The following is a 26,455-nucleotide window of genomic DNA, read 5'->3' as shown; positions in this document are numbered from 1 at the left end:
GCTTAATCTTTAAAATAATTAACTGTCTCTCACATTCCACCCAGGACTTTGATGGAGCCAGCGCTGTACATGAAGACATTCTGTTTGTCCACCCTGGTCATGAAATCCCTGGTGTTCGTGTAAATCTCCCGACTCTTCCCCGTGAAGTACGATTTCTCATAGATTATTATCTGAAACAGAGGGAGCAGTTAAAGAGCTGGAGGCTCCAATGCAGCACTGCTACTGTAGCAAAACAGTTTAGAAAATTACAGTTCATTCAAAATGACTTTTACATGCTTTATTTTACATAACATTTTCTGGAAGATTACGGTTTTGAAATGATTATGAATATGCAAGCCTATTTATTTTACAATAAACTAAAATCAAGTGTGTTACTTCTGAGAAATGCTAATAGATCACAGGTTAGGGGCAAGATACTGTAAAACATTCAAAAGTGCAACATAAAGCAGCTGAAATACATAATATCTACACATATGTGCTATTAAGCACAGGTTATCAATTTTTCAGTTGGAAGATCGCCAAAGGGGTACAAAAAGTACACCTGCAATGTCTATGGCCCCACAGACACTAATGCATTAGAATCTTTTAAGTGCTACTTTTCAGTAAGTGTTCAGTAAAATGAAAGGATTCTTTATTAGTAATTTAACAGTTTCACACTTTTTTATCATAAATCACTCTGCTTTAAAGTGTAGGGCACCAACATTTATATCTACAAAGTGGTTTTGGAAATATTTAGAAAACTTTAGTTGGGGGAAGTAAAGTTCAGAATGACCAATAAGGCATTCTACAGTACACAGCTAATCGCAATAAAGTATGATGCTTCTTAAAGCATAGTGTGTTAATGCTTTTTCAGCACTACATTTCTCCCTCACCTTTCCTTACATTTTACACTTGCTTTCCAAGTGCATTTCTTGCTTTCCATTTGTGCTGCTAGAACTAGATCCCTAAAGAATGCCTTGAGAGACTCATTGGGTGCATACAGTATGCAGAAAGATATTAAAAGGTTTAAGTAGCTAAAGAATGGAATGAAGAAGGTAGCCCATACTATACTACCTCTTCAGCACAGTGACATGTAAACTGAACATTGTGCCTTAATGTATCTAAAAGAGTGAAAAAAGCAAATTAATAAAAAAAGATTTAAAATATCAGTATGTTTGGTATTTTGCTAATGATTTATATCCCTTGCTGTGGAATGCTGTTAAGAACAGCAATGCTGGGAGGTCTTACCTTTGGTTCATTAGGTTTCTCCACCTTTGGCTCAGCCTGCAATCACATTAAAAACCATGACAGTTATGCTTTCAAAGAATGCATACTGGGATGAACATGTAACCAAATACATCAGTGCAAATAAAAACTATATAGCTCTGTGTAGGCTACGTTTAATAATTTACTCTCACACCCACATCAACATTAAACTTAATTCCATACCCATTCTGTTTGTCTCTCTAATATTGTTGGGTTCTTTTTGCTCAATTGATTAATAGAATTCGTTAATATTGTTTTTTTGGAAATAGAGCTCCTCTTAAGTGATTTCAGCCTGTCCTAGCCATAAATGATCATGAGAAACAGTAGAAAGATAATTATTTTCTTAACTGCTGAAACAATGCAATTAAGTGTACACCAGCTGCCAAAAACTAGGAAACTGGGAGCAAGGCATGGAAATAATGTGGCTCTCCTTAAGTGTGTGATGATGACCTACTATTTTAAGTGGGTGAAGGGAGCCCACATATGGTTCAGTAGCACCCCAAGCCTCCTGGTTAGGGAACCCTCCCACTTCCAGTACTCGTGGGACCCCTTCAAAGAATGGTTTGGAAAACACCAACCACCTATGGAACAGGACAGAGGACATGCTGTAATAAATGACAGAGTATCACGGTAAAAAACCTACAGCCTGGGATTAAGACACAATCTAATGGGTGCCCAGGACATTTTGACATGCAACTTAGCAGCATAAATCTACAGTAAAAAAATGGCAAGATTGATCAGCTGTGCCCCAACCTGCCACACATGGATTCAAATGGCTTTCACCATGACAACTCCATTGTTCATGAGGAAGAATTAACACATTTCAGAAAGCTGTCCATTGAGACATTTTCTGAAACATGGCTTAGGGTTATATGCAGGAATCAGCATGGAATAATTTAAACACTTGAAAGCTGATTTGACGAGAAAAACAATATCTGCTGTCTGGTAATGTATACAAAGGTATCTATACTGAACGGCAGTTTCTTCTAGTTTAATTTACTTTCATCACAGTTATCCTTATCTTTACACTCTTATTGATTGTCCAAAAGAGTCTCTTATCATTTAGGCATGTGTTATTATTATTACTCCACTATATTTTTTTTTTATCAGTTTCATAAGAGTGAATTAATGCAAGACAGCTTTTGAGATGAAAAGATGTTGTAAGTTCCACCAAGCACTATGCGTGACGCAGCATTTGAATTTGTGAAAGTGGATTCCCTGCATACTTACAGCCCAGCATTCACAATAAGGGAGTTGGCTTTTATCGGGAACCCAAAAATCCGGGCATCCTCCGAGGTGTCTCGAAATATCACTTTCTTCCCTTCTGCATTCTCCTCTGGGAACAGGCAGATTTCAGGAACACTGTAATCCTGAAATTCCAGAAGGAAACCCTTGTTACATGTAATAACAATTATAATGGAATCTGTAATTGTAATGACGCAGCCTGTGACAAAAACATACAGTCATGCCGTGCATTCTTCTGATAGCCCTTGAGTGCCATTTTATTTATGTTTGGTGTCTGCTGTATGTGTATGGTGTATTCAGTTAAACTTTACATACAGTATGTGTTACTTGACTGAAACAATTTCAGCATTTTGTCTTAACAATTTGCCACATTCAGGATAATAAGACATTTTGGCAAAGTAATTAGTAGTAAGGCCTCTAGAGTCTTAACATGAAGGTGATATTTTCAAATCCCACTTAAGTAAGCAATGCTGCAGTTACATTCTTGAGGAAGAAACTTCATTAACATTGCTACACTGCAGCAAAGGAAAACAATAATAAATAGAGCTGCTTACTACAAACAGCAGTAAATTTCCTGTCGTATAATTCTACAGGTCATTGCTGTAAGTGAGGTTTTATTCTCAACTGACTGATCTGGGTAAATAGGCAAATTTCGTAATAAACAGTGTTACCAAAATATGCACAAATTAAGATGCGTATAACATCTGATTATTTTAATAGACATGGTTTATATTGTAAATTTATAAAGGTCTATTGCATCATTTCCCGGACAAACGCTTGGAGTGAAAGCCTCACCCTGACAGCTCTGCGCAGGGAGCCGATGACAAACTTCCTGCTCAGCTGTGGCTCTCCTTCCTGTCCTTCTGGCAGCCCAAAGGGACAGGTCACCTCAGTGTCGCCCTCATCCAGAGGGATCTTCTCCCCCTTGAAGTTGGGTTTTTCATACAGTACCCACCTGGATGGCAAGGCACACATTAGACACTGAAACTGGTTGTGTTGCAGGGGTTATTTAGTAACCAATTGATACTAAAGTTAAACGTTAGAAAAATCTGATGAATACATTCTGATCTCAGATCAGACCCTTAGTATTGTACAAAGGTGGAAAGAATCATTCTTAAAATTTGGCATCTCTGGTGACATTTATGACATAATATTTACTGTTAATACATGTCACTACAAGACATGCAAAACCCATCTTAACCTTATAATTTATCCGTGAACCATCAAATGTATCATTAACTATGCCATATTAAGGGTTCTTTATTTTCAGTCTTTCAAGCAATCTACTCCTTTTAAACATTAAAATTAGTCTCATCTGATTTCCCAATTCAGTGAAAAGTATTCATTCCCCTCTGAGTTTATGAAGATTGTATTATTATTAATCATAATTTACTTCTGATGGTTGTACACTTGTACAATGCATCTTCATTCTGTTGAAAACATCATTTCAAATTTAGAATTTTGTGATAACTAAATCGTTTGCCACGTCTGCGGTGGCAATCACATAATTGCTGTGTTGCGAAGACCATGTGGAATTTGAGACTATTCTTTAATAGTCTTCTTTCGTCCCATTCCTCCATCCATTCCTTTTTAACAGCATCTTCCAGTTCAGGTTCATGAGGGAGCTGGAGCCTGTCCCAGCAAGCAGTGGGTGCAAGGCAAGGTACATCCTGGATGGGATGCCAGTCCATTGCAGGGCACACACAGACTCAGACACACATACACACCAGTGCCACTTTTCCCAGGAGCCAATCAACCTACCAGTATGTTTTTGGACTGTGGGGGAAAAAAACTAGAGCAACCGGACGCAACCCATGCAGAGAGCACCCTAGGATTGGATTTGAACCCAGGCCCCCAGTGCTGCAGGGCACTGCACCACCATACCATCCTCTTCCCATTCATAATGTATGTTATACTTGACTCATGGACATTTTCTCCTGTCTCAGCCACTGAATTCTATTACCCTTTCAAAGTCACCGATGATCTCGCAGCTGCATCCCTAACACATTTCCTCCTTTGGCTCAGTTTGGAGGGACAGCATGCTCTAGGCAGTGCTATAATATATCTTCTACTTCAGCTTTGCATCAAAGGGATATTAAGGGACTTTGAAGTGTTTTCTATCCTTCTTCTGATCTGTGCCTTCCTTCAACTTTATCTTGGTCTTCATGGTTGAATCTAGTTCAAATTCACTCCCTGACTGAGGAACCTTACAGCAGCAGGTATATTAATTTTAAACTAAACTAAACCCCTATTATGGCACACAGAACTAATTCAACTGATTGAACGACTTGTCAAAATAATTTTGGGCAGCTGAAGAAATTTAGGTTTTGCCACTGCAAAGGGAATGAATACTTCATCAACATATTCTATTTTTTTATTTTTCTTTGCAGTTTCTACAGAAAAAATACAAAGTATTCTTTTAAAAATATGTAGACACGCACAAGTATACTGTACAGTATGTATACTGTACATATATAGGCCTCAAAGCAGTTTGGCACTCCTTGATAGGCTGCCTAACGACCAATGACATTGTAGTAAGTCAGTATAATACTTTATAGGTAATGTTTTGTTTACACACAAAAGCCATTCATTCATTATTCATACTGTGCAATATATATATTAAAGCTTTCCATTATTATCTCCAAAACTATTAATAAATGATGGAAAATGAATTTTAAATGAACTCGAACAAAACAGCTGGTGATCCCATCTCAAATATTTTGACACATTCTTTTCCACTGTTAATCATCTAATCTTTTCTAGTTTCAAAGCTCAGTGCATGGAGCTTACATGAAGTTCTCATTTGGGGAAAAAAGCGTGAGATTTCATTTCTCAAGTGGCTGTGTTCCACAATTATACAGTAAACACATTCTGAACGATGTTATCCAATGTACTTCATCAATGTACCAGGGACAAACTGTCCTTTGCTCACAGGTACAGTAACTGGATTACTTGTTTTAATTCACTCAAAGCCTCTGTAGAGGTGCTTTGTACAGTACTGTGTGTGATCAAGATGAAGGGGTTTTGTCTCTATTTCTTGCCAGTTGCTCTATGTAGGAAAGAGAACAAACTCACCCTCCTCTCAGCACGCGGATGAAGATGGTTTCTGGTAAATCCCATGGGGTTGCGTCAATGACGTCACTGTGGACCTCGATCTTCCCCCCACAGAACCCCGGCTGATCATAAATGAATAACTGCAGCGTCCAAGAAACATCAGAAAAACCACAACATGAGACACCTCTGAGATTTGTGGGACAATCAGCTGCAGAATTTATAAAGTGGACAACATTCTCCTGCACTACTGAGAAGGCAGCATGGAGTAACAGAATACTGCACTAAATTACACTTAATTAATTTCACTTAAGCAATCATATTGTGTCTTTCAAATGGGACCAATGCTTACGTAAAGCCCTGTAAAACCCAAAGGGTAGCGATGCTAAAGGGGTTTGACACCTCCAAACCCAAGAGCAAGGCAATTATCACTGAACTTTATCAGTGATACGTTATCCTCTTAACTTTGCATGATGTAGTTAATGCTTCTATGCATAATCATTTTTTAAAACATATTTATGCACTATTCAGTATGAAATGTAATTCTCGGAGTCCCTGATTATTTAAAAAAGAAGAGGTTTGGCCTGATGGTGTACATTGTGTGATCTAAGCAATTCCATATTGGGGAAGCGGCAGGCATAAAAAGAGAAAAAAACACATTTTGTTTTTCAAATTAGGTCTCACAGACTTAGGTATTACCTTGCCTGGCCTTGGGTTAAGCTTGCCATGTTCCTTTTCTTTGGTGAGCTGAAAACACAGAGAGAGGCTTTCAATCAGGACCCAGGAGTGTCACAACTCGTTTCCACAGTATGCAGTAGCTGTCACAGAAGAGTTATGCCAGGAATGTGCAGTTTGACCCTGAAAAGAGTCTTTCAAGGACCCACCCTGTGTATACAGTGTCACTGTTGACATAGGTCAACTAGGGTGTAGTCATAAAAAACACCAAGACAATGACTTTGCTGTCTGGTTGCATTTCCTTTATATTATCCCAGCTTCGGCATCTCCAAAGCAAAACTCTGGTGTTTTTAATATTAACAGTTTTGAAAGTCTGCATTATTGTGGTTATTAGGCTTTTCCAAAATAACAATTCTATAAAACAAAAAAAAACTGTTTACATACAATATCATTTACTTCATAAACAAGTGCTAGTTCCCTAATCTATTCACAGACAGCCCTGTTAATTTATACAGCCATGTATTTTCTAACCACTTCTTCCAATGCAGGGAGCCTAATCTAGGAAGCGACGGCTGCAAGGCAGGGTAGGCTCTGGATGGGACACCAGTTCACTGCAGACCACACAAATAAGGACAGACACACACTCACACCAGGGCCAATTCTCCCACAAGCCAATTAATCTAGCAGTATGTTTTTGTATTGTGGGTCTTTTAATTTATAGGCCATATAATTTTTTATATTTCATTATTTTTATGTCTTAATATTTTTAGGAAAATGTGGTAAGTATGCAAATACATAATTTAAAAGGCCATTACGAGATTGTGCATAATTTCTAATATTTTGAAAAAAATATCTTTCTACTATGATATCCAGATAATAATAATTAGTAAGTAAGAGTGTGCTGTAATTCCTTGAACAGCTATGCTACACAATTTCTGCAATAAAACGATTTAATAGGCATTTATGTTTTAAAAAAAATAAACACATGAAGGATCCTGAGAGAGTTAAATTTCAATCTCAAATCTTGATTTCTGTTCAGCAGACAAAAAAAAAATCACCTGAGAACAGAAAGCACCCACTAAATGGAAGTTGAATCTGGTGGATTGGATGAGATTTTGATTTAAACTCCACTGATCTTCATAATCTTTGCATAATAGAAAAGGTCAAATTCCTTAACCTTTTGTGTCAGGGTTTTCTTCTTTAATGCAAAGGTCAGGCAGCTGAGATAAGCTCTAAAGAACAGAATGATTTCCGTGATCTTATGTTAGGCAGACCTTAATAACAAAGAAGCCTGTCACAGCTGAGTAGTTTTTTGTCAGCGATGGCTACAGTATTTAACAGCTTTCAAAGTTATACAACTAATCAGGGTTTATTTAATTTAGCAAGCTGAATGACATTTGGATAAGCAGTTCAGATACACAAATGAATTTGGATTGCCTTGTGAAATGCAACAGTACAGTAGTACACATTGATCCCAGACCAGTAGGTGGTACCGTCCCTCTCTTTTTCTCTTTCAAGACAGTCAAACAAGCAGCTGCAATTGTCATCCAGCAATGGTGAGCCATGAAGCTGCATTTTTCACTTCAGATGATCTGTCTTATTTATCGTTTGGTGAATCCAAAGCACAAATCTGCTTAATAAGCATAAAAAGACCTATGATTTCAAGGAACCTATCTTTACAGTTTTTTTTAAAGAAATTAGCACAACTTAGCAAATTAAACTAAGCAAATGTAAAGGGTCTGTTCAGTAACTGAGACCTGAACTGGTGCAAAAAACAGGATTGGGATTTAACAACCATGAATTTCACAGAATGTGCATTTATTATTTTCTTGCAATCTTTTCTACTCAACACAAGATACTTTTTTACTAGCTCAGTGTAGAGTAGCAAATGCAGGAGAAGTAAGTGGAATAACAGTTCATACAGCACACTGTTTATCACAGTCTGACATCACTCAGCACCCTCCAGTCCCGAGCAGACCAATTCCACAGACCCTTGACTGAATTAACCTTTCCTCAAGCCTCCCTGCTTTCAGTAACACAGTACTTGAGTGATGGGCTACATACTGTAATCCACAGAGCGCCTTCATGATTGTAGATCACAGACTATAACCTTTATAATAATGATAATACATGCAAGTTTTCATAACTGACAAGGTTGATATATTTTAATGTAAATCACAACAAATGTTATTATGAATCGTTGTATGGTTATCAGGATCTCGGAACAAGGTCATATCGCTAAACAAAGCAGCATTCAATCAAAACATTACACATTTTCAAACCAGGGGCCATGTGTGCTCTCAGAAATGAGCATATACACATGTACTTAAGTGAAAGAACAAATCTTTGAAAAAAGTATCAGTTTGATTATAATGGCGTGGTGCAATGATTAATTTCCCTTCATATCTGTGTTATCTGGCTGTGGTGGCTACACCCACACATATAATCATAATAGACCCTAATAAAGATACAGGCCTGTCTTGTCTTTCTAAGCCACAGAGTCTTATCTTCAAGTTCTACATTTGTTCTACTGTGCATACGAGTACATTTTTTGTATGATGGGTATTGTTGAACCCCATTTTCCCATTTTGTTTTCTTGCAGGGGTGCCCAATATTGGTCCTGAAAGGCTATCGCAGGGATATTTCAGGTCTCTTTCAATTGCTGAATGTTAGACTTGTCCATCTAAGCCAATGACAAGCAGAACTGAGCATTAAAGAGCTGATATGAAATTGAATTTAGCAGCAATACCAGGACAGGACACCCACGCTTCGAAGATATTCTCTAGTCACTTTTTCACATTTTATTCTGTTACAATATGGAATCATAATGGACTGTATTTACTGTGTTTTGGGGGATAATCAATGCTTTGGAAATTTTCTTATACCCTTCCCTTGATTGGTGCTTTTTATTTGTTTCAAATGACTTCATGATGTAGTTTTTCTTGGGAACTGTACTAATCAACTCTGGGATCTCCAAGACATAGGTGTATTTAACCTGAACGCATGCAGGACACCTTAACTGCACACAGATGGATTACATTCAACGAATGATTTGACTTCTAAAGACAACAGGCTGCACCAGAGCCAACTTAGGTGTGGAGGTTTAGGGGATGAATACAGATGAATACAGATGCAATCAGTTATTTTCTGTTTATTATTTATAATTCATTAATCAGGATCTTCAGAGATTTGTTTTTACTTTGACATTATAGAGTGTTTTGTGTTGATCAATGGCAAAAAAAAATCCCAATTAAATAAATTATGATTTCATTTTGTAACAAAAAATGTAAATACTTTCAATACCCACTGTTTTTATCCATATTATATTATCAATAATATTATTACATACAGTAATAAGACAACAATATTATTGACAACATTGTCAAGATCTTATTGTAGAACTGTACAACTATGTTTTATATCGAGTGGTAAACTGTAAGACTGAAATATTAGTTTAACAGGCTGTAGTATTAGTGATCAACTGTGCTTGAGAGACTGATGAAGTGAAACACTCAGTGGCTGTGATGTTCAGTCAGAAGCAGCTTAGGTTTTGTTTTATATTTGCCATAGTGTTTTTGACTAGAAAACTGAATTGACCAAAGAGGTTTAAAGACATGTCACTCAAATAAAATGAGAAACTTACAGTACATTAAAACATGGGACTCTAATTATCAGAAAGCATTGTAGTGGGATTAAGACACACTGGAAGCACACAGCACAGGGCATGTCACGCCCAGTACACCTAGTACACCAGCTCTGCCTTCCTCCTGTTCCTAGTTCCCTGTGATTATTGTCTTTCTGGTGTGTCTTGTTGTGTAGTCTATTTATTTCCTGCTTCTGCTCTGCTACTGGCTCAGCATTGACGTTCGGATATCCTGAAACCCGCCTAGCACCAGGTCACCCCACGTCCGATACCTGAGGGCATAGGTTTCTATACGGCATTTCCTGAACAGCTGAGCCCGGGCTAACTCCTGTCTCGCCGCTACGCATAGGGTCTCTTATGCTCTTATGCTGCCATTCTACGGTTCATCCCTTCCAACATCCGTGACAGGGCAGGGCTGAAAACCAACAATTGCTTTCTTGGGAGAGTTTCAGTGAATGGGACAATTTAGAACAGCTAATCAAACCTAGTCAGGAAGTCTTTGTGAGAAAGTCGGAAAAAATCCCATGAGAACATGTGGAGAACATTCAAAAGCCACAATACAGACACTCTAGGCCAAAATCGATCCCTAGAGGTCACAGCCCTAATTGCCTGCCAATATTGCCAATGCAATTTTCTATCAGATGCTTAGAGTGAGCACGCTAGAAGGATCTCATTAATCACAACTGATTGGTCCATGAGGGTACATAACTAAAGGAAAATACACATTTCCCTAATAGGAAACTTGGAAAAACAGACTTTCTAAACCATTGCATATATATTGCACAACCCAACAACAGAAACAATACAAAATCATACCCTTGATTTTACCCTTGTTGAAACTAGGCTGTCAAAGCATTGAAAAGAATGGATTAACCAGTTCTACAGCTGACACATATGTCAACATCCTGCCTGTCACCTAAAAAGGCAATCCCCTGGGCTTCTGTCTGGCTGGCTGCTAGGAGATATTGTATTGTAAGAGATGCTACCCATTTGGCTATCACCCCACATTCTGCAGATTTGTTTTACCTTATAAATCTTTATTGATCATAAATGCCCCATCTTGGTGTTTTAATATTATGCTGCTATAAAATGAGAAGTTGTGGATGTAATTTCAAGCTAAATTAAGGAAATTTCTTACACATTGGGAGATTTATGATCTTACTGCACTTTCCTCAGGGTTCATAATTGAACCAGACAAACCTTAATATTTTTCATAAAAGTATTTATGATCGTTATCATAGATGAAGTAACATTAACGGCTTAAAAAGTTTAAAAAACCCTTGCTGTAAAAACCTGTTTAGCTTGCTGATGTATGTCTGGTATACTAAGAGTTGATTGACATGATTCACACTGAAACACATTCAGCAGAGCATGCAGAGCTTTTTCATATGTTGTTTTCATCACTTTTTCAATAATCTTAGATTACATTTCACATTAACTTTGTACCTCTCATGCCATGCAGCAAAATCTCACTAGTAGCCATCTTGATACACACTGCTATGGTTATTAGCTGGGTGCTCTTGAATAACTGTACTGATAAAGGAATAGTCCTTTGTCTAGCTTTTCTATTCTACATGATTCTCAGATCACATCAAGCAATTATTTTTTGGATTTTTTTATGCTCCTAGAACACATGCAGCTGCCTGCCTTTGGGGTTTCTGAAGGTAATTTAGAAGAAGATGCTATCTGATACTACCTTGAAGAAGCGTCAGGATTCTGCATGGGCTTGTGCCCATAATTATCACCTCTCTGCAATATTTTTCAGTACAGCTGGTGATTATTCCATTTCACTAAGTTATTTGAAAATTATTTGAGTTGTACAGTATATTTACTGGATGAAGCATTTCAGCAACTACAAGTAAAGAACATAAATAAAGGAAAGCATGCAATGCAAAGAAAAAGAAATAAAACCAAGTCAGAGCTCAGTAGCTCAGAGGTACTAAATGCACAGTTCTGTGGCTAGATTGAAAAGTTCTGTGTTTTTAGTGTATACACCCTAGACTTTCTGAAATCTATACAGTGAAGATTATGATGAAGGTTTTGCTATGAACAGTCCCACCCAAGGCAGGGACTTTCATGGTGAATGTATAGTATGGGGGTTAGTATTAATGTGGGCTGGATTTTCTGACTTAAATATACCTTAAATTCCACTAAGAGCAAACACGTGAGACTTCAGTATAGTATATTCAGAACTCTTCTCTCCACTAAATTCAATGACAAATTGAAAAGGATTAAATTTTGAAATCTGAATTTGGCTCTGAAGGGCAAATTGTACTTCCTTTCTCATGAGCGATTAATGTGGTTTGACTGTTCGTGCTGTTCAGTGGAGTAGACAGATCAGATCAAACAGAATTATGCCTTTAAGCCTAAAGTTTTCTTTTCTCCAACGGACTATTGTGAACTCGCCAAATGAGCAAGAAAGCTGGATGTTCTGTTACAGAAAAAGCTGGTCAGAATGCAACAAGCGATAGAGTTAAAAGGAACTATGCAGAGAGAAACAAGAAATAAAATCTACTGAACACGAGAAACAAAGTCTTCCTACAATCCAGAGAACTGTCTTTTATCAGTATCGGAAACAGTGTCTTAACTACCATTCAGGGCTGTGTTATTGCGAGTAAGGATGTGTAAATATAATTCTGTGTTTATCTAAGGATTGAACTGTATGTAGAACTTGGTGTTGCTGTCAACAATAGCAAAGCCTAACATTCTTGGTTGTGTAATATGGATGCAAGAAGATTTAAAATCAGTGGATTACAATTAGATTGTGGCTCTTCTAAAATTGAGACATTTAAAGTAGCTAATCTACAGTACCTGCACACTGTAGAGTGCCATTAGTTTTAATAAAGTATTGTTAACTCTGTCAGCACAGTTGAAGTTAAGCAGTTGTAGATCACTTTCATTAATAATGTATGTATAGGACATACGTAATGGACATGTACCGAAGAAAGAATAAGAATGTAGTTTATGACACCACAAATATATAGAGGCTTACAAACAATAAAAAGTATTTTTTCTCATCTGCTGCCTTTTTCCAGCATATACAGGGTTTTACAAAGCATCATCTAACTCTTCTTTATTTCAGCACACAATCTGTACAAAACAATTTAAAAGCTTACGTAAATATAATTTATGCCAGGAAAAAGGCCTCAAAGCTGGAATTTAATTGCACAGCACGCAGACAGATCAGATAGATTCTGATATACACATGACGAAGATGGATGGAATAATAGAACAGATGTATTTTATTTCTGCAAGCAAGAAAGGGTATGTGATAAGGCATGCTGGATAAATGCTTAAAGATAAATATGTAAAAAACTGAGCAGAAGAAATAAAACTGTGTGATAAATCTTTCCAACATTCAAAATCTTTTAAGTTTTGGTACAATCAGCAACATGTACAGTAGCGTGGGTACTCACATAAGCATCTGGGAAAGCTCTGTACTTGGGGATGATGTTCCTTTCCGTCTCAGGAGCTGTAACAAAGGAGGAGCTCCTATGGATGTCATTAAAGACTGGTTTGTGAAGGTCTAAGGTGTTAGAAGGCAGGTTGACGTTTGATGGAATATTTGTCATATTCTGTTTCATTAAATCCAGAGGGCTGGGAGGAAGGCTGATCCTGGCAGGCATGTCAACGAAGGTGGGCTTCTGAAGGTCCAGACTATTGGAACTGAGGCTGGTTTTGGACTGGAGAGCATCAGGAGTTGGGGTCTTTTGCTCCAGTGGTGTAGGTGGGAGGCTGATCCTGGTTGTCTCTGGCCCACCACTGACCGAGCTTGGTGGGGATAACAGATAGGAGAAACGGTTGAAGGTGCTGGACTTTTGGGTATCTGCCTGAGCCGGGTCCTTGTCTGCAGAACCAGAGAGATCTGGTAAGGAAGACTGTCGGAAAAGACTACTAGAAAGAGGCCCATTGACCTTGCCATTTTCACTTGTCTTCTCTGTTAAGCGGTAATTAGAGAACAGCAGGCTGCTGTCCAGCCTGGAGTAGGGCCTGTCTTCTGAGGAGCTCAAAGCCTTCTCAGGTGTCTGTGAAGGAGCGCTCTCAGGAGAGCCAGTCCCCAGAGACCCTTTCCTGAAAACAATGCTGCTGTCAGCAGATGCTCTCATTGGCAGAGTGAAAGGTGTCCTGGCCTTTTCTTCTGAGTCTTGTTCCTTCTGTCTTCTCATCATTTCCAAGGGTGACAATAATTCCTTTCCCATGTTCAAGCGCAATCCCAGGTCTTTAGGAAGAACTGGTTTGGTTGGTTCTTGTGCTGGCACCACGGAGTCAACAGAATCCATAGACTTCGAGCACTCGAAGGGGGCTTGTGCATCATGGGTAGGTAGGTCCTCTTCAATAGGAGGTAAGGAGTAGAAGCTTGGGAGAGACATTGGCCGGGGAGGCCTTGGGCCCCTGTGTGGTCTCAGGACCAAAGGTGAATCCATGTTCCTCAAAGTGTCCACAAAACTGTCCATTTCATGTGGAGAGTCTAGGTCTTCTGGAGGTGGAGAGGGTAGGAACTCCACTCGCTTGGCTGTGAAGACACCACTGAAAGAGTCAACATCAGAGCCGTCCTCTGCATGTATCTGGGAATACCACTGGTAATATAAGTCTTCACCAGGCTCCTCCCAGCTCTGCTCAGCTCTGCTATCAGAGAAAAAACTGTGTTGACCTTTGGAATCACTGTTGGCTGCTGGAGCTGTCATGTGACTATTAGGCATTTGTTCTCCCTCATGCCGAGTAAAGTAGCTTTCCCTGTTAAATGCTGAGGGAGCAGAGCGTCTGGTATCCAGGTTTTTTTCACTGAAAGGCTTTAAAAAGTCTTCCATTTCATTTTTATAGTCTGTGTCTCTAAACATTGTTGCCTCAGGTTTATTTTCATGTGCATCTGCATACTCTCTGGGAGATGAAGTGATATTCTCCAAATGACCCCTTTCAGGGTTCTCAGCTGTGTTCTGTAATGCAGGGAAATTGCTGTAGCTGTCTACTTCAGACAGGTAGTGGAACTCATGAATAGGGCGTTTGGTCCCACCATTCTGTACCACGATGTTGGAGCCTGCTGGGGAATTGCTGCTCTTGATGAGTGACATCTTGTGGAACCACGTCTTGCTGTCATCCTTGCTGTCCTCCTGGATAGCAGGCTTTACGGTCAGTGTGGTGTTTAGTATGCCGAATCCAGAGTTAGCCACGGTGCCATATATAGCTGTACTGTGAGATCCATTCTTAGCCATCTCGTCCAGTCCCAGAGAGTGGGGATTCCCAAGATGAAAATCCTCATTTACCAGGCGTGGAACACTGAAAATACTGTAATAAAGCAAATATATAGTAGAAATTTTAATTTGAGTATCTCTTGAACAACAATACCCCATTTGATGTCTAAGATTTAAATACAATTGACAGTATGCACATTTTAAACTGCATCCTGAAACAAATGGTAAATAAAATATAGAGATATGAAAAAAAAGCTTAGTATTTCAATTGTGTCACCAGGTCACTGCTGTTTACTTGGATAGTGACCCATAGATATTCTTCCTCAGGATTCAAATATAGATGCATTAACAGCCAAATACTGTATATACTGACTACATTACAACCACCCTTTTTACAAAGAACTCACACTTAGGCTAGGCCTATGCGGGAATGTGCCTGCTAATAATGAACTAACAGTACTCCAGCCTTCTTTGACGGGAACACACATGCCTCTCCAAGAGCTGTGAACTGTTATCTCGTTTGCAGTATCCATGATACATGATATTCTTCAACTTCTAAGCACCTTTACAACAATGAGTTGCAATCTAACTGCTTACCCTGTGAAGAACACCTGCCCTTGTTTGAACACGGCAATGAATTTAAAAGGACCAAAACCAAAGGAGAATATGCGAAACTACTGAGGAGGTGTGGCAGAGACAGACAACAAACAGGACAGTGAAGCACATATTAGGAGTTATGAACAATGTACCCTCTAATAGAACATACATTGCTTTTAAAATTGCTTCTATTACTGTTCTTTGGGAAATATGTTCAGTTCTAACCAGGAATATTGTTACCATTCCTTTGTAGAAATAATAGTCTTTGATGATTCTTTTAAAATTATTTTTCATTCTTGACTACTATACTATTAAAAAAGTTAATTGTAGGAGGAAAATACCCTTTGAACCTAATGCAGAAAGGACAAAAAGACAAAGTACTGTGATTCTTTGGCCTTTGTCATGAGATGTCTGTAACATTGCCTTTTATTGTTTTTCTCATGCTTCAAAGTTTTTTTTTTATTTATAATATATTATTTGGGGTTTGACTTTTAATTTCTCCACTACAGCACAATCTTGCCTGCCTGGAATGGCAGTGCTACTCCACCTCAATCCCAGGCTCTGCAGACATGCCAATAAGAACTGCAAGAGCTTGAACACGCAGCACTGATTACCAAATCAGATGGTAGGATTAATCACAGCTAATGTAAGCACCTTTTAATCTTCTTCCTTCTGCCAAAACAAATGTGTGAGACAGGAACTAAGCACTCAAAGAGAATGCGTGGTCTGATGTTACAGACCGACCCATCTGGTATGTCTTCTGTTGGCTGTGCAAAATGTGCTCATCCAGGTATGAAATGCAAAGCTGGAGTATAAGCTAAGCGATCCTCCATCAGATATCTGGGGATTCCCGTGGACCCTAGCAGAAACGTTTAGGGGACCTGCAGAAACCTAGAGACACCCTGCCCTCCCACAGCTAGCAATTCACTCACACTGTTGCAGTGGGTCGGCCGTTGTGCATTTGATAAGTTTTAATCAATTGACAGCTGCACAGTCCATAGGAGTCTTTGGGCACATAATTCATGCATTTTCCACACTGATCACAACCCCCCTCTAACAACAGTCTTCCCTTCACATACTGTATTACATGACACTAACAAACATTAACACTTCCATTTAGTATAATTTTTTAAACATAACACATGAATAAATGTAAAATTGTTTTTATCTGTGAACTGAACCCCTTTCTTGGAAGTGAATCCGGAATGTATCCTCCTTTATTTATGTGCATTCTTATGGAAAATCACGTCTTAAATTATGCGTTTTGCTACAGTACATAAATCCTAGTTCCTGAAGCGATTCCTCTAGGACATAGCTCTCTAGGACCATGGTTTGCAGACACCTGGGCCACATGCCTTGAATTAAGCCTAGTGCTGTGGTTGTTCAGGCACTCAAGAGATTGTAGTGTTATCACTGAGGATACACTTCAACAGACATGATAGTTCTAGTGCTTGCACATGGGGTTTGCAATACAAAAACATTATACTGTTTGTCTTCCTGATGCTCTCTTAATATAAATTCAACATTTATTAATAGTTTTGCACCAACACCCCCTCCATGTTCTACATATTTTATAATGTTATTGTGTTGGCACAAATTTCCAGTTCTGGGACAATACTGGCTGGTCTATTAAAGAACAAATACGAGGATACTCCTTGTGCAATACAATCTGACCAATGATAATTCACACTGAAAATCAAGAAATCACAGCACATTGAAAATAATCTCTATGTATTAAAAACTCATCACAATGGCTTTTGATTTATTTGGCATTTCATCAACAAAATTATAACTTAAATGCCAATAAAAATTAATATATATATTTTTGCAAACTCAGTTTTGTCTATGACTAGCTGCAACAGAAGTAATTACAGGTGTTTTCTATTTCAGCATGCTGAAAACCAAACCTCTAGTAAATCAATCTGCAAAAGCCAACAGCTGATTCCAGTATAATCATGTTAGGGTCTGCTGTTCATGAAAGCACCATCACCTATGTACTTAAACACTTGAAAGGAGTTCCTTCTTGTGGTCAGATTATGGTGATGTGGTATTCTCATTTTTGTGGTAATTGCTGTAGAAATTATCCATGGGAGTATTTGGTGAGCTCTAGTGCAGGCCTGTAACATTTTAATCATCTCTGATAAATAAGTGTTTGAAACAAGGCTAAATGTTAAGGTTGGAATTGCCATCCATTCAGTTACATGATTCATTTTATTGTTAATTTGCCATTTAAAAAGGAAATCTGTGTTTTTTTTCCTACAGAACATATTGGATTAAAAAAGCTTAAAATCTTGAATACAAAGTATGCTGCCCTAAACATTTTAAACACTTTAGTAACTTACTACATCCTACAGTATATAGAAACTATAAATGTACTGATAAAGTACTTTTTAAAGTAGTTTTAAAAACAACGTAATGGCTAGTAATGTCTTAATGTATTTAGGTCTGTACTTTGTATTAATGTACTGTACTTTAGTTACTGAAGTTCTTACCACTGTCTATTTTGTAGCCACTATGATATAAAGTGGTGTTGGTCAATCTTGGTATATTCCTTAAATTGCACCTCATAATCCTTAAAATCCTTAAAATCTTCAGCATCTCAGAATACTGTATTTAGCAATTAAGGATCAATATAGTAATTAATTCCTTGGAGGTTTCTGCAGAAACTTGACCTCACCTGGGTTCATTCCTGACTTGGTCTCAGCACATTTTAAACAGACACCTGTTGTACAGTACAGTATTTGACATTTCAGACATTACTAAAAGATGTAAATAAACGTATCCGAAATACTGTAGCTATTGTGGCAAGTATGGAGGTATTGTATTGTATGTTCTAATGTATATGCAATGGGCATTTCTAAAACATTTATTCACGTTAATAACAGAGGTGACTTTAAAACTTCCTGGGTTTAGAACTGCCTGGAACTTCATAGTACAATGGAGGATACACCTCATGAGTGTCTTATTGAGCATTTAGTGGAATTTTACATCACTATTTAAATCTCAGTTCAAACCTTTGCTTAACTGTGCTGTGACATCTTGCATCTCTACTGTAAAGTTCTGTAATGGCATGGAATGTAAAATAACAAAACTGACTTCCCGTTTTATTAGATATAGATAGAAATTGATAATTTCCATAATTTAATTATATAAGAAATAGAAATAGATCATTTATGGTCTTTTTTTCCAGAACTCACAGGTTTACTAGAAAGGTACGGTAGTTGTAAACACGAATACAAGAGCTATAAAATGAGGACATTCACTTGTGCTTTCTGGATTACATGCTTTACTGCAGCATTTGGTGATTATTTTATTTGTGGAAATGCTGCACCGGCAGATACAGTGACATCGCCTCTGACTTCCCTGCCTTCTTGCACTTTTTCTTTCCATGCTGGTACCCATCATTTAGCCGAGCCTGAAATCTTATTGTTCAGAGAAGCATTTCACAATGTCAGCAAACCACGTTCTGACCAGAGAACATCCCCAACAGAAATACTGGCAGAGGTTCTAGAATGTTTTCCTACCTGCGTGACTTCTCTGAATTTGCATTGAATGTGTACGATTCTCAGACTAAAGGTTGTAATTTTCCACTCAGATAAGGCATGACTAATCCACATTTCTGGGTTCGTCAGCTCTAAAGCATTGTTCTACTTATTGCTGTTAAAGCTGTCAGAAGACGTTGACAACTCTGGATAGATGTACAGTAGTAACTTGGCAGAGGGTGCTTAAGACAAACCTTGAGGAGGGCAAAATTAATAAAAAAAAACTCACCATTAGTTTTCCAGATTATTGTTTCAAAGAAAACTGAAGACAAAGACGAAAAACCCCACAGAATCTAGTCCTCTGCAGCCTTTGCACAATTTGCTGCCCACTTTCAACCACAGACCTTAAAAATCTCTCCAATACTTCTCCAATCTTCTACCGTGCTTTTAAAGCGGAATTAAACGGAAGTCCCCTAGAAAACCTTTTATTCTGACATAAATCTGTTTATTTTTTCAACAGCAAGGAATACATTCATTGGAGAAAAAGAAGATGAAAAGATTAAGAAAGAGTAAATATTGGAAAATATGGTTCAGTCTTGGCCTTTAATTAACACCATGAAGTTTTTTAAAGTGTTTTCTAGAAAAACTACCACCAGGGGCAGGATATTTCAAGCTTGTCACCTGGAGCAATTTTGTGTGGGCAGACTTGAGAAATGCAATGTACTATCCTTCTTTCTCTCTCAAATGTACAGTATCTGCAGCTTGTAAAACCTGAAGTCGATGAATGACTAAGCAGTAAGAGCCTTACTGGTTTATCTGCAATGTATTTCATAATCTTATTTGTCACTCCCCCATGAACTTCTTTGTGTTTTGATGGACCTGCCATTCCTAGTGGATGACATTGCAAGTTAAAGCAGTTTCCCTAGTTCAGTCTTGGCCTTTGAGATGTGGGTCTAGTTCCTTTTGGGAGTTTAGTTATGCCTCACGGGGTGTGTCAGCAATGCCGATCTGGTGAGAAAAGTGCCAACAGCTTGTCTTTCAGAGTGAGATAGCTGTGTCTCTCTATCAGCAATCTATTACAAACAATTGTAAGTTTCTGTGCGTAACTCATCTGGGATTCATCATGTGCACTTATACATAAGGAAAAATCTGACTGTTCTACAACCAGATGAAACAAAGCTGGTTTACACAGATTATACAAGCTTACAAACTTTTAAATGCTTTTTTACTCCTCTGGCTTTGAACACATTTTTGTGCACTGTAAGCATTTTGTCAGTTAACTGAGGTATACACACTGCTATGTGAAATGAAAGGTTTTCTTCGAATTTCCCTGCCAAGGTACCTTTTGTTGTGAAGGGCAAAAATGAATCCCCCTTTACTATGTACATTTTTCCAGGGTGTCATGATAACTAATTTCACATAAACATCTCATTTATGCTCCTTCATACTCCTTCTTTAAACCAACTGACTTGCTGCAAATTCGCACATTACTTCAGGTTCTCAAAACTGTTAAAAGCCACGTAAGAGGGAGGAGAGTAATTGAACACTTTATTTTCATTTGCCATTTTTGTCTCAAAGATTTAAATGAGATTAAATGCCAGAAAACATACTGTATTGCATTTTCTGTCTTCCTTTATAAATGGATTGTAAATTGGATAAGCCAATGATTTCAACACATTTATTTCTGTTTTAGTTTGGTTCATTGCTATCTGCAGGTATCTGAGAACTATTTACTTTCACTGTGTGTACATCCAATAATGATAATGCTATTTCAATAACTAACAATATAATCCAACATATTAATTATGGTTATCATCCTGCCCCATTACAACCCTAATATTAGGACAGTTCAGATTCTCATTTTTTCACCATTTAACACGTATTTCTTTTTCAAAGTTAGAAATTGTCCTACCTCTTGTAATCCAAGAGAAGTCAGTTGATTATTAGGTAATGCTGATCTATTTTGTGACCCATTGTTAACAATGATATTAATTAACATAATCTTTTAAACAACTGAAAGCATGCGACATGTTTCAAGATATCTAGAATACATACTTTACAAAGACAAAATAAGATTTCTACAAATAATGCATAGCTATGTATGGTCTACAGTTTGATTTTTTTCCAAATTTACCTGGAAAATATTTTATTATTTTATTATTATAAAATAATACGGCTGGTTATAAACCATGCCCAGCTGTCTTTGTATTACCAGACAAAGTCACAGCTTTACTTGAATGTTTATGTCTCTTCGAGTCAAAGTGAATTTTAACATTCCTTACTGTGATTTCCTGAGTTGACTGGCAAATGCAAATGCTGTTCAGTCACCAGAGACTGAGCTTAAATAGTATATACTCACCAGAAATGATTAAACAAATGACATAACCAGATCTCATACTGCTGGCCCAATTCATTATAATCCTTGCCTTAAGAATAGTTTGACCTGTGTACCTAATTTTTAACAAAATGGTTTAAAATCAAAGCCTGATGTCCCTGATGGCATCTCAACGTAATTGTTGTTTTAAATTTAAACAGTGCTGTGTTGGAAAAGAGAACCTAGATGAAACAGCATTAATGCACTAAACAGCTGGACGCAGACCTGACAAACTGCTACAAACATTGGCATTACAGTACTTGTGGAAAAACTCATTATTTTGAAAATGCCTGTTGCGAAATCAATATTATAACCCCCCCTTTCCAGCACAGGCAGGATGCAAACTACATGCCTGCATGCTCTGAAACAAGCAATGACATATTCTGCTGCTTTTCTTTTGAACCACGTGCCCAGGGTGTACATACAGTTGAAGAGTTCAGTGCCAGATTGGAAGCTTGACATATCTCCCACTTTTAATGCTGCAAGCCTGCAGGCACATGGCTAACCACAAGGCTGCCTTCTGCAGAGCAAGGTCTCTCAGACTCCAAACCTACCCACCCTTGACTGTCATGCATCTGTCCTTGCAGTGTCGAGATCATGGTCACCTAATGACAGGACTAATTTGAAGGCAACAATTCTGTGGATTTATATAACATCCACTTGTGATGTGAGTGGAGTTCTTCACTAGTTGATCCTCTTGCTAGACTCCAGCAAGTCTGTTCTTGTCACTGACATCTGTTCAGTCTATGGACAGCAGGATGTACAGTATATAGAATATATATGTAGGAATGCACTGGGTCTTAGAAGCAATTAAATACAGTACACATTATATATAGAACATTCTAAGAAGTGAGAAAAGGTATTAAAATGTTCTGGATTTTCTGGGTCCTGGATATTCTAGGCAGCAAAGAAGATGGGTTTGCAAATTTCACAAACAACGGGAGGCCACTTGGCTGATCTAGCTCAGTTGCTAGTGGCTGGTTGATCCAAGGATACCATTCTGCTATTTAGTGGAATCCAGGGTATCAGTTTCAACAACATGAATGGGGAGCTTGTTCCACTTTCCAACAACCCGGTAATAATTGCTCACCTTATTTTTTAATCCTCCTAATTGTTTCCGAAGGCTGGAAGTGGAACACATATGTTAAAAAAAAACTTTCTTTCAGTGAGAAATGCACACTGTTATTATGTTATTACCCTTATTACCTTCTTCTTTTCCTGAACTGAAACCCTGACAGACTCACTGTTCTTGCAATACTGAAACACTGAAATTAGTGATGTGGAAATGCAGGAAAATGTGAAAATTAAAAATCATTTTGTCTTTCTTTAGCATTTCCTGGCTATAATGTTTTCTATAATAATGCTGACAACAGCAACAACAGCAAATTGAAATTAATATGAACTTTTTCTGCTTTTGTCTATGTTTGGACTTTAGACTCATTAAATATATTTTGAAACAATTATGAATAGTTAATTTCATATGTCAGAAAACTGTATCGCTAACAGCCTCCTTACAAAACAAATACACACATGAGTAAAGAGCAATGACATCATTATCAGGTCAAAGGCTGGTGTTGGCTGGGACCAAAACAATATTATTTACAAAGATATGGCATAAGAGTTTAAATTAAAAACAGTATTTGAAAACTGAATGATTTCTAAAATCTGGACTGATGTTCCAATTCTTAGAAGAGTAAATAGATACATAACATGGTGGAAATACTGTAATAAAACTAAGGAAAAGCAAAGAGAATGCATCACATATGCACAGGAACCACTGGAAAGCTATAATCACAATGCAAATTTATAAGGCTGAACTTTGATACAAGTAACCTTATTACAATTTGGTGTTGATTTTTTTTCAGCATGCATATTAATCATCACTGTAGTACAAATTTAAAGCATTTTACACAGGATCAAAAGAAAATTAAATCACTTTGATTGTGTTAATTGAAGATGTGTTTTAAGAAATCACAACTAAAACAGCTTCCATTCATAAAGATCACACTGAAATAAACAACATTCATTCACATCTAATGTAAATAAATTATGGTTTCCCATTTCAACAGTTTGACTTACAATAAAATTCCAATTAGTTAACATGAACCAATTTACCTTCAAAACTCTTTATACGCTATGCTGTAGGTGCCAAGTTATTTCATTGGATTTCCTGCATTTTGCAATGCATTTTTATGCAACACAAAAGTCCCAAAGGTTTACAAGGCTTAAAACTTTTCCAGTAATAAAAACTGATTTAACAAGGCTTATTGAATCGGAACAATGGAACCCTGTCTAGTCTCCTTGACAGAAAAGCAAGTTTGAAGCAGAAAAAAATATTCTTTGTTATAATATACAGGTTGCAGAGCTTCAGAAACGTAATTTTATACTTTAGAAAAGGCATTCTACACTTTGTGTATTCTCTTTAACTAAACCAACCTTTTCCCTTTTAAGATGTACACAGCAGTATAGAACAAGCAAAGGTACAAAAATAATGGAATAGTGTATGAAATATGAAATGCACTGTGAAAACACTGTGAAAACCATATTTAAAATATGCTGATAAGAGTATTTGAAGCTGAAATCTTTGAGCAATTTTAAGTAAATTACTCTTATTTTCATATAGAAACATATGTACAGTAGCTTCCCTTTTTCTGTTTTATAATCATACTCACAAAGACGGGCATTGTACCACACATCTTCTGCTTGGAGCATTTTTCTAATCGTACCTGATAAGCCCAACATATCTTGTTCTTGGTTCATATTCTCTGTACTACCAGATAATGCATACTCACGTAAGCACAAAAACCATACAAGCACAGAATTCACTATTATATTCTACATTAAATTTATGGTGAGCTTATTTTTAGAACTTGCTACTCACTTTTCAGCTGTTCTCTCTCCAGGGTAAACGACAGAAGCTGATCTGTCATTCAGGTGGAAGTTACTGGAGGTGTCTCGCTGTGAGCACACTTCCCTGTGTGATACTTCCTGGCCCTGTTCCTGAGAGGGAGGGGCAGCTAGCTGCTCTGGGTGCTTCAGGTTTTCTGTGTTGTTTGCCACGGTCTCCTCCCTGTCCTCTGCTCTACACCCTCCTGTGGGCGGAGATGCCAAGGATTCCTCTCTTTTAGAAACCTGCTGAACAGGTTCCTTCAGAAATTCTTCACTCCCTTCATAGCCCCAGGCCCTCCTCTGTATTGATTCGTGGTCCACTGCCTCACAGATGGGCAGGCGTTGTTCTGCCTGCTTAATCTTGGCTTGACCTGGTCCAGTCTCAAAACTGGCTTCTTTTTCTTCAAAATTCCTAGGTGCTGGTCCTGATTGGCCTAAATCCTTCAGGTCCTCCCTGCTGCTTTCAAACTGCCTAAGCACCCAGTTTTCTTTGTTTGCAAGGAGCACAGAAGATTGGACTGTGCAATTAGTGTCTTTCTCCTCTTGAGCTATTATTTCTGTTTCATCTTGAAAGATCTCACATAGCTCTCCCCTTATCTCAACTTTGTTATGGTCAGCTGAATCAGTGTCACTGATTTTTGTGCCCTCTATGTCAGGATGGGTATTTTGTAAGGATTTTTTGTCAGGGGTATCTTTGTTTCTCTCCCTTATTAAGCTTTGATCTCCTCGAAATTCATGTTCTGTTTGATTTCTTTGATTCAGATCTTGATCGGGCTTGGTAACGGGTATTTCCTCTTGCTCAGTTGGGGATACATCTGATGACAACTCATCTGAATAAAGCTGGTCTTTATAGATGTTTGAGAAAGAACTATTACCCCAAAACTTCTGTTGACAGCTTTCATTAGTTTCTGATTTGTTTTCTTCTGAAGTGCCTAGTCCATCATCTAAACCATGCAGAACCATATTTTCACCTAGGCTATGGTTTTCCACTGTTTCAGTAGGCAAGACAGTGCTGCCAGGTGTGAAGACACTCTTTCTGCTACTTCCCCTAGTTGATTCTTCCACCTGGGCTAATGTGTTTCCAACTTGAGATCCGGACCAACTCTCATGATTCTTCTTCGATACCAAAGGTTCTTGTGATGGGGAGAAGTCCACAGCTAGGCTGGCCTTGTTAGGAGGCTGCTCTGCTGATCCACTAATTCTTTCTCTCTCAGCTGTTTCATATCCCTTAGAATTTTCACCCTGCTGCCATAATTCGTCTGTGTCTTCTGCTGCAATTAAACTGTAATCATCAGGTCTGTCTTCAGCCATCTGATGAACATTCCTCGTCTCTTCTTCAGTGGAATCATTCTTGGTACTTAATGAATCAGCCTCTAAAGACAAAGCCCTGTATAAAGCTGATTTAACTGGGCTAGAACCGCCAACTGAAGAATTTAATTTTAATCTCTCCGGACTGCTCCTCAGGGGACCTGCAGCAGACGTCGCTTTATCATTACTTGTTTGACCAGAATATCTCCTCTGGATCTTTTTCTGAAGCTGCTTTTGCTCTTCGCTCACTGGTCTTTCTAAGTTGGAATCTGAAATATTCTCTGCTGACTTGGGCAAGCACTCTGGAGGTCTCCCAGGATCAGCGGTCTTCCCTGCCACTTCCCCCTCCTTGACATCTTCTTCCTGATGATCCACAGCCTGAAGCTGGTTGAGGTCAGGGGAGATAGAAGCTTCTACCTCCGGGTTAGGCAAAGTTTCAGGGGATTTCAACGACTGAAAACGAACATGCCTGGACTGGGAAGCATCCACCGTCTCCTCCTGCATCTCAGATGTGGAGTCATGGATCTGAGCAGACTCTCCATTGCCCAAATCTTCTGTTGTACCTGTAACACTTTTCTCAAAAGTTTCTTCAAAATCCAGGTTGATGGAACTTTTTGTGATGTCCTTCTTTTTCTTCCTCCACCCAAAAGTAAAGGTTCCAAATTTCTTTGACTTGCTGCTCTTATGCAGTTCAGATTCTGAGTAACTTAGGCTTCCCTTCTGTGAAAACAGGTAAAAAACAGAGAGTTCAGGGTTA

At 38.1% G+C, this 26,455-nt stretch overlaps 1 protein-coding gene across 1 annotated transcript in view; it reads right to left on the bottom strand.

Annotated features, from left to right (window-relative positions):
• LOC102689261 (uncharacterized) overlaps window positions 1-26,455 on the bottom strand; it is a 61,844-nt gene that overhangs the window by 14,296 nt on the left and 21,093 nt on the right. Inside the window, exons 3-11 of the mRNA XM_015348398.2 lie at window positions 24,383-26,418; window positions 13,276-15,142; window positions 6,241-6,288; window positions 5,566-5,684; window positions 3,286-3,445; window positions 2,476-2,615; window positions 1,700-1,826; window positions 1,228-1,263; window positions 34-170 (exon numbers count right to left, since the gene is read on the bottom strand). Of these exons, the coding sequence (XP_015203884.2) occupies window positions 34-170; window positions 1,228-1,263; window positions 1,700-1,826; window positions 2,476-2,615; window positions 3,286-3,445; window positions 5,566-5,684; window positions 6,241-6,288; window positions 13,276-15,142; window positions 24,383-26,418 (4,670 nt within the window). The remainder of the gene's footprint in view (window positions 1-33; window positions 171-1,227; window positions 1,264-1,699; window positions 1,827-2,475; window positions 2,616-3,285; window positions 3,446-5,565; window positions 5,685-6,240; window positions 6,289-13,275; window positions 15,143-24,382; window positions 26,419-26,455) is intronic.

This window comes from Lepisosteus oculatus, chromosome 11 (genome assembly GCF_040954835.1).
Source record: "Lepisosteus oculatus isolate fLepOcu1 chromosome 11, fLepOcu1.hap2, whole genome shotgun sequence".
NCBI classification, from domain to species: domain Eukaryota; kingdom Metazoa; phylum Chordata; class Actinopteri; order Semionotiformes; family Lepisosteidae; genus Lepisosteus; species Lepisosteus oculatus.
Note: the sequence above shows the minus strand (reverse complement) of the source record. Positions and strands in the feature narration are given on the sequence as shown.